The sequence below is a fragment of the Chiloscyllium punctatum genome, chromosome 20 (assembly GCF_047496795.1).
Source record: "Chiloscyllium punctatum isolate Juve2018m chromosome 20, sChiPun1.3, whole genome shotgun sequence".
NCBI classification, from domain to species: Eukaryota; Metazoa; Chordata; class Chondrichthyes; order Orectolobiformes; family Hemiscylliidae; genus Chiloscyllium; species Chiloscyllium punctatum.
In genome coordinates, this window is record NC_092758.1 from 51,639,061 (window position 1) to 51,652,391 (window position 13,331).

At 39.4% G+C, this 13,331-nt stretch overlaps 1 protein-coding gene across 8 annotated transcripts in view; it reads left to right on the forward strand.

Annotated features, from left to right (window-relative positions):
- The window catches only part of rnf44 (ring finger protein 44), a 151,088-nt gene that overhangs the window by 88,307 nt on the left and 49,450 nt on the right, over nt 1-13,331 (forward strand). For all 8 annotated transcript variants that reach the window (XM_072590899.1, XM_072590896.1, XM_072590897.1 and 5 more), the window contains one exon: nt 8,674-8,867. In XM_072590899.1, coding sequence (XP_072447000.1) covers nt 8,674-8,867 — 194 coding nt within the window. The remainder of the gene's footprint in view (nt 1-8,673; nt 8,868-13,331) is intronic.

A 13,331-nucleotide genomic window follows, 5' to 3' on the forward strand; every position in this document is an offset into this window, starting at 1 on the left:
CTGTTCACGTGCTCCCTAAAGGATTTTGTCATCCTTCCCAAATGGAAGGTGGGGCTCAGTAAACCTTTTATAAAAGCTTCCTTATTTTTGTACTACCAACTTTTAATTTTTAAAACCTAAATTCCTTTTTTTTCCCCATAGCCGTCTCAATTTAATATGTGTTTAGAAACGGTTGGCTGTAAGTAGATTTCGAAAAGATTTCTGAATGATGACTTCTAAGTTGACATGAGGCTGATTTTAACAAATGGCAATGTGTTTCTGTGTGAAGTACTACATCTTTTCATAATGAAAATGAACTTCCCAAAGGAGCTATTTATTATTGTAGCTGCAATACATAGAAGGAGTTTGTATGGGGAATTAAGTCTCTTTCCATTCTGGGTATTTAATGTCAACATTCAGCACTTGCATGGTGCAGGCTAACCTTTTCCAACTGCTTAGATAATGTGAGTTAGCTATAACCACAACAGCAGAAGAGCACTCCTACTTGCAGGAGTGGGAATGTTTTCGTCTTCCACACCAGCCATCCTTTTGCTCTGACTGAAATTGGCAATTTGAGTTGACATTGGTTAATGTATGACTCCTCATGCAATCTGATGAGATGTCATCACCATGAGCTGAAAAATGTGTTGCTGGAAAAGCGCAGCAGGTCAGGCAGTATCCAAGGAGCAGGAGAATCGACGTTTCGGGCATAAGCCCTTCATCACCATCACAACTTGGTGCAGGATATTACTGCAGTTTCCTAATGCCAAATAATCAAGTAGCATAGTTCAGGGCTGAGCCTGAAAACATTGTCAACTGATGGTTTATGTTTCACTTGTACGGTGAAGTTTATATGACATGATATCTTTCATTCTGGATTAGTGGAGCTGGAAGAGCACAGCAGTTCAGGCAGCATCGAAGGAGCTTCAAAATCAACATTTCGGGCAAAAGCCCTTCATCATTTTCCACTCATGTTTCACTATTTCTAATAGGAATAAATATGAATTTGGATGGTTTAGTAGCCACTGACAGATTTGTACGTGCACTGTTCTGCTTTCATCACCAGTCAGGTCTGCTTCAAGATAGTCAAAAGTCTTAAATGATGTGTAGATCCATATTTAGGGTCTGAATGCTTTCTCATAAGATCGTGTAGAACATGACTTGAATGAAGTACTACCCACGTGTATCGTGCCCTAACATATTAAAAAGATATGCAACGACTGAATTTTTTTTAAGTTAAACTGGTTGTTGCTGTACTTCATATTCCTGTCATCAGTGTGATGGATCTATCAGTTTCTTTTGCTCCAAACTTGCAACTTAATGAAAGATCAAGCAACCATTTGGAGGGAATCCTGAAACACATTGGAGCCAAGGCTGTTTCTCAGATGGTGTTCAAGTTTCTAGTTCTTGTATCTGAATTTTACTGATCAGCATGTCCCTGATTTTTTTTTTCTTGCAGTGAAGAATAATATGTTACAATAGATTTATGGCATACTTTATAAGCTGTGCATTCACAAAAGGAACATTGAATACTGGGTAGTTACAATTTCTTTTTATCCCATGTATGCTTTCATTCTGCAGGTAGCTTTGTGTTTACGTACTGTTCAATGATGTTTGGGATAATACAAGGGTACATTGAATGCTTCTTGAAGGTCAAAAACTATTTAGTAATTAAATATTTTTGTGACTAACTTTCTGTTCAAATAAAACCTCACAATCATAAAACTAATTAAAAACAAAAACAAGTAGCTGACATTTTAAGACATTTGTGAACTCTGAAAGTTTGTGTGACTATTGACATTGCTGAAATATAAAGTAATTGGATTCATTCTCTTTTCCATTGATAAGCTCCATGATGCAGATTTTCAGATGGTCTGATGCCTTATACTAATGTCAAGGATTTTTGAAGCCTTGTATTGGAGCACATTGAGCTGTAACTAAACTCAAACTGTGGTCTTAAAAGTTTCCCATAAATTGTAGAGCTCCACAGATATGTCTTCCTGTCAATGCTGCAAGTATGGTTTGCTACTGGGTTGTATGTTTGTGTAGGTCAGTGGGTGGAATAGAAGAACTGCTTCTCTAAATCTATTTCTAAAGAAAAAAAAATCACCTCCGTGTTATCAGTTGGTGTTATTGCATGTTCATTTAACATTTGAACCAAGGATAAAGCTGTGCTAATCCTGTTTGGATGTGGTGATGAATTTTTTTTTGACATAATCCTTTCCTGCTGAAATCAGTTAGAAACACTGGATCCCAGAACTGTCGCAAGCTGGTTAGCAGGAGTCAAGTTTGTTCTGTAATTTTGGTAGCTAATTACTGTACCATGCACATGCCAAATTCCATTTTGGGTTAATGAACTACAGCAGTACAGGCTATCGTTAATATAGATACATAAGAAGTTAACTTGTGATTTTTGTTTTGGTGCATAGGGTGGAATGCTTTTATAAGGTCTATGACACACTCTCTATTTGAATTGAAGTAGCAGGAAAATAAAACATTATTGTATCAGTTTAAGCACATCTATCCTTGTAATACTTTTTAATTGAGAGAAAGGATTAATCAAAGGTTCCTTATGGTGTGACAAAATTTACAATCACCAGCATCCTACTGACATAAAGTCTGTACTGGAGAGGGCACATTCACTTTGCTTCTAGTTCAAAGTTCACTTTACAGTTCAGTCTTTATTCCTTCTGAGCAATTGTCCCATTCAGACGAAGCTGATTTCAATGTTCTCAATTTTGTAAAGAGCGGAGAAGCATATGCTTTTGTAGGAGTAATGGGATGCATGTTATTCTTGTAGATACCGGTCCTAAATTTAAATAATCTCTGAGGTGCTTCTCTCCCTTCAACCATTCCCTCATCCATCCACCACTGATGGAAGGCTGCTGTTACTCATCTGAGATCCGATGAGCCACTTATAGCTGATGACTTGGGGTGCTCAAGGCTCAGGTCAGTTGCAGACTGTAGTTCTTGACCAGCCACTGAAAATTCTGGCTCAGCTAGCTTTCTGGCAGAATGATTGCACCTCCTGCCAATACCAGTGAGGAAACGGATGCACTGACATCCTGTGAGAGGTGCTGCTGTCTTTGCATCACTGCCACTTCCACATGAACCACAGTAGAACAGGCAGAAAATGAGTGTCATTTTGAAAGCCCCTGTCCATTTGCAAAGCAAACAGCTGCCACTTAAGGCAGAGGACATGTTCAAGCTCAGGTCTGCATGGCAGCTGTTGACGGTCAGATTCTCCAGGGTTGACTATGGGGTGTTGGTGTCATGCACAGACACACCCTGTAGATTAAACTCCTCCCTCATGCTTCCAGCCATGCTACTGAAATTCCCTTTTATTGTAGCCATTCATTACTTAAATAGTTTCAGAGAAACCAGCAATTTTCTCGTTGCTGCGTCACTGAAGCCCTTTTTTTTTGTCCATTCCCCCCTCCAGGTTATCCAGTCAGTTGGTACTATTTCTATTTGAGGGACCCAGCAAATTGACTATGAATTTGACTACATTTCAAGGCTAGTTCATTGGCTGTAAATTGCCTTTGGAATATCAAGAGGTTGTGAATGATATTGCACAAGTGCTTCCTAAAGGATCGGATTGAGTAGTGATACATAATCTATTGGGTTATCCTTGTCAACGTGATATGGTGCAGGAGCACCAAATGACCTTTAGACCTTTTAACTACATTCCTCTACAGTCAATAGCAAAAGTGCACCCCCTTTTCAAGGTGATTTGCTGCCTGTTAATTTGCATCAGTAATACCAAGTTCCCAATTCATTCCTAGCACTTCATTTGTGGGATGGGATTACTCTCTCCAACGGGGCAGACTCCTCCTAGTTTTAAAGTTGTATTCAGTGCCTGACCTGGAATGAAGAAAAGGGACAAGTGTTTTTGGTATCAAGGAATAGCAAAGAGAGATCACTTGCAGTTGAAAGTAGCTGTAAGGCGAAGCGCGCAAGTTGAGATGACAGCAGGAAGGGCAAACAAAGATAGAAGTGAAGAAACCCTGTACAAGATCACCACTCACGTTGTCACTCGCTGTACTATGGTGTCTATGACGACCAGCACATTTTCTTCCAGAGGAAAAGGTTGTGTCATGATAACAGCATCCTTTGCTAGATTCTCAGCAAGAAAGAAAAGACTTCAGTGTCAGTAAGGTGTTCCGAGAATGTACCTGCCATACTGAAATGATGCAGATGTGTGAGCCTTGTGAGGAAGTGAATGTTATAATAATAGTAAGAGGAAGACGAATGAAATGGTTCAATGATTGTCGGAGATGAAGAAAGAACTTATTATAAATGCGAAACGAAAGAAGGCTCACTTCTATCTTGTAATTTTTTAAAATCTAGCTTTCAGTTGCATAGTGAGGAGAGTGGAATTTCTGACCATTGCCATCAATCTGTGTCAATTAGTTATCAACAGACTAAGATATCGCATGAAGAAAACCCCTCGAAATCATAGCTCCAAAGTTAACACTTTCCTCCAAGCATCTGAATAGTAATATTACTCATGTACTCTTTCCAAAAATGCTACTTGTAAAAAGAAGTCTTTCAATTTGCATTTAAATGAATCCATGCTAACTGTTTCACTGTCTCTGTGCAGAGCCTAGCATAGATTGACCGTTCTCTGATTCTGTTGTTCTGGTCAAGGTGAAAAAGCTTGTCACTGTCTACATTATTGAGTGCTTTATAGGATCCTAAAGCAATCATGTCACCTCTTAGCTTTTTCTTTTCAATGGGAGCTTGCTCCATTTACAGAATGTTTCTTCCATAATTCGAGCACTCTTATGTATCCTTTTAATTATCTACAATATTTTTTCACACTGCAACCACCAGAACTGTAACCAGTGTTGTAAGTACAATCTCACCAATAAACAGACAGGATTACCAGACTACTATCTTGGCTCAATATTGACTTCAATACATCCCAATGTTTGATTTAGTTTACTCGCTGCCACCAAGCGTTCTGCGATAGTTACAGCCATCAGTCAGGTTCCTGGTATCTCATTCAGCAGTAATTTATTCCTGTTTGATTGACAGTTCTTTCCTGATTTTGGTTTTTGAACAGAATGGTGGTGACTTAAGGTGATAGTTCAATTCTTCCTTGATATTTCAACATTTGTTATCATCTGTCGGCAGCTAAGCTCCTGGCATTGATGTGCTTTGAAACTTGCCATTTGCAACAAAGTTATTTCCAGAATGGTTTTCAGCCATCACATTTCCTTCAGGTCAGCAGGATTCTGTTCCTGTCAACAGACTATAAATGTGCTTGTATTACTCCTGGCCATTTGAGATCTTTAGTTACATTCCTCTACAGTCATTAGCAAAAGTGCACCTCCCTTTCTGAGGTGATTTGCTCCCTTTAATTGGCATCAATGAATACCAAGCTCCCAGTTCATTCCTAGTACTTCATTTGTGTGATGGGATTACCTGTCCAATGGGGCACCCCACTCAACTCTTCTGCATCCCCTGCATGACATCACCTGGTCCTTCAGACCCCCTTCTCCTCCACACTTCCAACCACCCCACCCGACTCTGGGGTTTCTCACCATCTCAGGTCAGCTGTGACTGCCCTTGGGACTCATTCTGGAGTTCTGACAATGATCATGAGTTATCTTTTCAGCTGCCTTTTCTCCTCACACCCCCCACCCAAACTACATGAGCAAAAACGTTCCCCACCAAAAAAACTCCGTATAAGCAGTTGTATAAAATTATGCGTGTGTACAAATGAACTGTTTTTAAATGATTACTTTCCACTCAGATAGTACAGATTCCTCTGAGGACCTACAGATGTGTATATCTTGCTATAAGCAGAAGCTTGCACTGAATTGAGGTTTGACAGAAAGTGTCACTAACGCTCTGCTTCTGGATAAGGGAAACCCAAAATACAAGCAGATCAGGAGGGCTCAAACGTTCCCCTTTTTCCATTATCTTATTTAACTGCTGCAAGTTGTTTGTTATGTAAATTATACCAACTAATTTAGTGAATACATAATTGTTGTTGTACTGAGGTCAGAACAGAACTAATTAAGTAGGTTTTCTTCAGTTTAACAAAGATTTGCATTATACTCATTCTGACCTTTTGTAAAATATTTTACTTGTCTCTCTCTCTCTCTCTCTCTCTCTCTCTCTCTCTCTCTCTCTCTCTCTCTCTCTCTCTCTCTGACACAAACTCAATATTCAGACGCACCCATTAATAGAGATTCATAGAGATTAATAGAGTTTAATAGAGTCCATGAAATTAAGTGAATATACTGTCTGTAGTTTGGTGATTCAGCCTATGACAGGCTGAATTCATTGGGTATTGCATTGGGTCTTTTCATTGTCCCTGATGCTTCTACTTAAAGGATTTGGATTGTAAATTTGTTTTTTCCTTTGGAAACATGGTGCTGAGTTGAATTCTTCTTAGAAATGTTAGTATCAAGGATATCCCGAGATGGTCACGGTCAATAAATGGTTCAAAGCTTCAAAGGTGGATTTGGGAGGGTAGGGATGGACTCTACCTGTGTCCTCTCTCTTTGCATCTCAGCTGCTTGTTGTCTTTTCTGCAGAATAAACAGGTACAGTACTTTAATAGATACTGTCACATAACATTTCTCCACTTGCCCAAGGGATCTAAATAAGGCTGTTGTTAACGTATTCCATGGGTAATCTGATTAGGTTGTACCTAAGAAGCTCTCTTAGCCATGGTTCCATTGTCCGTCTTTTCTAAATCGACCTGTTCAGACAGGTTATGTTACACTTCAGGCACAGGTAGGACTGGAACTGAGGTTTCCTAAGTCAGAGGAAAGGACGCTACCACTGCACCACTACAGCTCTGTGATCAGGCTTACTAGTTTGTCTTTCAGCAGTTGAATACTTTGGGTGATTGCTTTGAGAGGACAGGAGTTGGGGGTCTGTAACATTGACCTGCAACCATTGACATTGTGTTTTACAGGCTATCTCAACAGTTTGAGATGAAAGTAATGCAGATTGGGGTGTAACCATCTTTTAGCTGTGAGCCCAAATCATCTATAGCCTCTGTTTAAATCTTTAGATTTTAAATATTAAATTTAAGTTTTTAAATTGAAAAATTGTTATTTGACATAAAATATATTTTTATGATGACATCTTTGAATTACTTAACGATAATATGAACAGTAACCTATGGGATACTTAATATTTAGGCAATGTGTGGACTTTACATTTTCTAGCTGACCTGTTATGACAAGCTCTGGAACAGGTGGGACCTCTGGGGCTCCTAGCTCAGGTAAATGCATACCACCACTGCAGTAGAATATCCCTAGCATGTGGACTTGAAGAACCATAAATTGAGGAGCCTACTGTAGTTGAGAAGATCGGTTTATTTGGCAAGTAGACATTGAATGATGCTGTATATGATTTTGTAAAGGCTTTTGAAAGGAGTGAAAGTGTAGAGACCACAGCATCATAGTTCTTCAGTATAAATGTCAAAATCATAAACACAACCAGGAGGCAGCAGGATGTAAATATATTTAAACATTTTTTTGCCTTAAGTATACATTTTAAAAAATATGTTTTCATATATACTTACTGTAAAGGGGAATGCAGCAACTGAAAACATATGCTAGCAGTGGTGATTATTTAATTCACCAAGTATAAAGTTAATCAGCCTAGGTTCAACACTGTTTGAAGTGGCAGAGAACATGAATAGGAAATAGTCTCTATTTTAAAGGAAAATAACTTGGGAAGAGTATTGAGCCAGGAGAGACTGAAGCTAGTTTATTGATAATTAAATTTCAATTTCATTGAATTAGAAAAACATGTTCTGAAAGTGTGCATTACCAAATTGCATTAATTTAAAAAGCAAAGCTCTGCTGCTCATATCACAATCTCCGTATCATTTATTGCTCAAAATCCTGACCTGAAGCTACTAGGAATGAAATCACCCTTTTCACTTATTTAAGTATTAAATATTAATTGAATAGCAAAAGTGGAGTGTCTGTGGATCTTGTTTTTTACATTTAAACAGTGGGAAATTCCAGGTACCGAAAATGCAGAATCATACATTATCAGTGATCATCTTTCTGTTACAATTAAATGCATTCCCAAGTGCTGCCAGATTCTCTTCTGATTCTGAAGCTTTGACCACTTACTCCTTACCATTTACCCTTCTCCACAATGCACTCTTCATGTTCCATGCAGTCCTTTGGCAAACTTCAATTCTCTCTCACTTTTTGTGTTTCATAAACCAAATAAAAATCATTTCTTACAAAGCAGGTTTCCTTACTGCTGCTGCTGTTAAAAACTACTATTCCATTCAAGTGCTTTTGACATCCTGCTGACTTGTTGGTTTAGTTTAAAAATCTAACTTAATTTAATTTGGAGAACAAAATGTCAAAGGATTAAACAATGGCTTGGTCTGAATTCCATTTCCCAACCTGTTAAATACTGACTTGTCCCAGTTTCCTTTTAGAGTTACTTTGTGTGCAGGTTAGACAAAGGCAGTTGCGCCTTTTATTGACTCCTTGTAATCGCAATTTTGTAAATAACTTTTTAATGTTGGTGTCTTTTAATGCCATAATTTCTTGATCAAAATTCACCACCACTACTGAAATCTTAGGAGAACCTCTCTTCAATTTCTTTTAATGTTAAATCTCCTTTGCTGTCGTGTCTGCTTTGCAAATGTCAGTAGTGCTTAGATTACATCTGTTCTTCTTGCGTTGCGCTTTGCAGAGTGACGACAGTCCCAGCCCAAAACGCCGGCGTCTCTCTCATTCTGTCCTTGAGATCCAGAGTGCATCTCCTCCTCAGACGCCACCAATGCGACCATGGGAAATAACAGTGAATAGGCGGCCTCCCTCAGCCCCTTTCAACCAGCGACGATTCTCAGGGGAACGGTGCAATACACCAGCACATCACAGGAGAAGGTGAGTTCCACATTAAAGGTACATTTCCAGCTTCTCAAGGCATATACAGTTTGGTGCAGGGCTGGTTAGTAGTGGGAATGGAAGTTGAAAGAATTGGCATTTTCTATCCGTGTCCGAACTAGAGAGTGTCAAATCACTTCGCTGGGGCTTACAAGAGAATTCCTGAGATATCACCTTTCCAACTGAAGTTTGCTACGTTGATTTGAAAGTTACAGCATATAGCTGAGGAGGAGTGTTCTGTCATTGCTGTGTTCTATTGTAATTGGGTACAATGTTACAACTTCAAAACAGAGGGTCAGTTCTTAAAGCAAGGCCTTTCATTACTAGAAATGGGGGAGATGATGGCCCAATGTTATCTATATTTGGACTGTTAATCCAGACATCCAGATAATGTTCAGGGAACCCAGGTTTGAATCCTGCTACAACAGATAGTGGAATTTGAATTCAATAAATATCTGGAATCTGGAGTCTAATGATGACTATGAATCCATTGTCAATTGTCAGAAGAACCGATCTGGTTCGGTCATGTCCTTTAGGGAAGGAAACTGCCATCCTTCCCCAATCTAACCTATGTGTAACTCCAGACCGACAGCAATGTGGTTGACTCTTCACTGCCTTCTGGGCCATTTGGAATGGGCAATAAACATTGCTGAGTCAGTGATGCTCTCCTCTCATGAAATAAATTTTAAAAAAATTAGAATGTACAGTAGTCTTCCTGTACCATGAGGAATATGTTCCAAGAAGCCTGAAACCGCATATAGGAGCAAACCCATTCATTTTAAATGGGAAATTTACCTTTCCGGCAGCCCCCAGTCTTGGTTCTCGAAGGCTCCCTATAATATGTTTGGGCCGCAGGGAACTGAAACTGCAGAAAATAATTCCATGTTTGCGGGGATTGCACTGTAATGAGTTAAAATCTAAAATTGCCCCTTTGTATTTATTAGGAGTATTGAATTGTGGCATTGTGCGGAGAACGGATGGTCTGTCCTTCTAAAAAAATTCTCCAGTTTGCAAATCATGTCTCTGAAATCATTTGCCTTGCATTTCCTTTTCTATAAGGCCTTTTCCTTTTTTTCCAATCTGTCTTGGTTTTCTGATCTTCCACCTCCATGATTAAGTTTTTTTTACAAAACCTGTCACTTTCTTTTGATACTTTTTTTTTTAAAACTTGTTCCCTAGCCCCAACCACATGTGTGGCAGAACTTGCTTGGAGCCAAATTTTCCAAGCTGTTGTAAATGTAAAAAGTTCAAAAGTTAGGGCACCCTCCAGTTCCCAAGATAACTTTACTCAAAAACTCTCCTTGGAAATTCACAAGTCAACTTTCACAGTCCTCTTCCAAACACCATCAAAAATGCTTCATCTTTCCCTTTAATATGGATACCAAAACAAAACTGATTTTCACATGCCATCTCACTGACCTCAATATTACCTCCTCAAACTTGTACATCTCACACTCTGCCGTGTATTCAACATTTTTATGCTCTCTTTTACTATCTAGATCACCACCTGAGCTGAAAGCCTAAATGACCTATCCGCCAAAATCCAATAACATTTTCTAACTCTCTTAACATTTCCATTTAATAAATAAATTCTTGTCTTATTTCTTCAAACTAATTTCATGACATGCAGATAAAGATACAGATTCCAGTGGCCCCAATGCCAATCCCTGGGGAAATTGACTGGTAGCTAGTTTCCACCTATCTAAGTCACATATCAGTCCAGCGGAGCACTTTGCCAGAGGCTGTATGCATGCATACTCTATAGATCAATCTGGAACGTAACTCTCCATTAAATTTCTTCTTGAAATTCAGGTGAATAACATCTGCCTGCTTCTACCTTTTGTAACATCCTGAGTTAAATTGCAGTAAATTTAGTGAGAGGTAACATATTCTTTCTGGAGGGAGAGAACTCCTGTTAGATCCATGCAACACATGCTTAGCAGACCCTGCACTTCTATGGGATCCCTTTATGATAGTCACCTCCGAATCTCAAACATTTTAGCACTGCATTGCTGGTCATTTGCGTGTTCTTTTCTTGGCTTTTTTATAAATTGAGTTTATATTCCTAGTTTCAGATGAACCAGTTTGGAGGCAGTTTGAGACTTTGCAGTCTCTTGAGACACCTTCAACAGCATGTACCCACCTTCAGTTTCTACACCTAAAGCCCAAGGACCTCTAATCTGCTCCCCTCTTAAATTCCTCACTCGAGCTAGGTCATTCCCTCACCACCCTCACCCCATGAGAAAAGTACTTCCATGTCCCAAGATGCCACCCATTGCTCCAGCATCCCCAAGTGGCATATCATCCTGATTGAGAAATCACTTTGTTTCTGAAGCAATGCTGTATTGTTGGAGGTGCCAGCCTCCAGAGAGATGGTAAATCAAGGTTTTCTCATTTTGCTAGCATTTAAAACAGCAGAAATTTTCTGGTATGTCGACTAAAATTCTCTCTCCGCCAAAGCTGCAATTATTTTAACAATCACAATTTTGCATAACTCTGCTATGTAGCATGGCTGCCACCATTAACTATGTGAAACAACTATAATTCAGCAGTTTATAATGTCTTTAGGGTGTGATAGATGCTATGTAAATATAACTTCTTTTGCTCCTACTGTGTTTAAATGAAATGTTTTAAGAATTCTTTAATATTTCTCTTGGTTTTTTTCATTTCCTACTTGTGCATTCAGTTCTCTAGCCTTCTCATGCCATAGGGATATCACTGGGGTCTTGTATAAATAACATTCTGCTACTAGATGCAGTGCATAATTGTTATTGGTTACATGACATTGATCAACCCTGTAGTCTCCATCTGGCTCCTTACTGCTGGTACTATGACCATTATTGTAGAATATTTTAATAGTCCTTGCCTTTGGCTTTCAGATGCCATGATGATTTCCCATTTTCTATGCAGATATTTATTGTACAGCAGGCACTAGAGGCTATAAGTGCTTGCAACCTTTATGTGCAATTCCAATCTGTTGTACACTGATATTATTTTATTCAGTACTAATCAGCTACTTGGAGGTCCCTTTCCAGAAAACACAAATCTATCCATTTAGTAACAGTGAAAAGTAAAATCTCGTTCCCATACTCATTCCTTTCTCCTGAGTTCTCTCTGCTTTCTCCAAAGTGTAACTTTCCAGGTGACCTCTTGTGTTCTTGTATTCATTATTAATTTCCCATCTCCTCAATATCCTTTCCTATCTTCTTTATCCCGTATTGTCTTATCTCTCACTTACTATGTGCCTGCACAAGCAAATACACTTGCACTTTTGTATCCCATTGTGCTGACCGTTTTGTTTGTGATGGTATCTCTGCAGTTGTTAATTTTCTCACCTGTTCCTCATCTCCATGTTTGTTGACTGCCCTCAGTAAAATATGTTTCCTATCTCTTTTTCTCAATACCCTCTTCCATCTTTGCTCCCTTGAATTGCTGAGGCACAGAGTTCTGTACCTGGTGCAATGCTAGCTTCATCATCCATTGCAACATCTGATTTGACTGTACTGACCTCTGCTAGGCTTCCCTCTCTTCTCCCAAATGGTTCATTACGATAGGATTGTTTTTAATGATTTCTTCATTGATTTTGTTTTGTTCCACAACTACCTTTCTCCTTCTACCCCTCTCTCCTCTCCTGTATCAAGAGTAAGTTATTGACTTCTTTCTCTCCAACCGAGAGCATATATTCACCTATACGTTTTGCCAAAGCTCTCCCCTGTCGTGGGCGCATTCACGTGTATTTTTGTTCACTCTTTCTTTCGTGTTCTCGTTCTTTCTTGTTCTTTCTGTCTCCTCCTGCTGTCTCCAAACTCACCACATCCATAAGATGAATATCCTAATCTTTTGACTTCATTTGCAATAAACTGCTAAATATCAAGTCATTTTCTTGATTCCTATCTGGTTAATACTGTGATTGGTTCAACTTTGCAAAGCTAGGGTACAGATTTGCTCGCTGAGCTGTAGGTTTGATATCCAGACATTTCATTACCTGGCTAGGTAACGTCATCAGTGGCGACCTCCAAGTGAAGCAAAGCTGTTGTCTCCTGCTTTCTATTTATATGTTTGTTCTGGATGGGGTTCCTGGGGTTTTTAGATTAGATTACTTTACAGTGTGGAAACAGGCCCTTCGGCCCAACAAGTCCACACCGCCCCGCCGAAGCACAACCCACCCATTCCCCTACATTTACCCCTTTACCTAACACTACAGGCAATTTAGCATGGCCAATTCACCTGAACCTGCACATCTTTGGACTGTGGGAAGAAACCGGAGCACCCGGAGGAAACCCACGCAGACATGGGGAGAACGTGCAAACTCCGCACAGTCAGTCACCTGAGTCAGGAATTGAACCCAGGTCTCTGGCGCTGTGAGGCAGCAGTGCTAACCACTGTCTTTGCTGACATGCCAGAGAATTCCTAGAGGCCTGGCACTCCAACCATAACGCCATAAACAAACACATTAGATCTAGA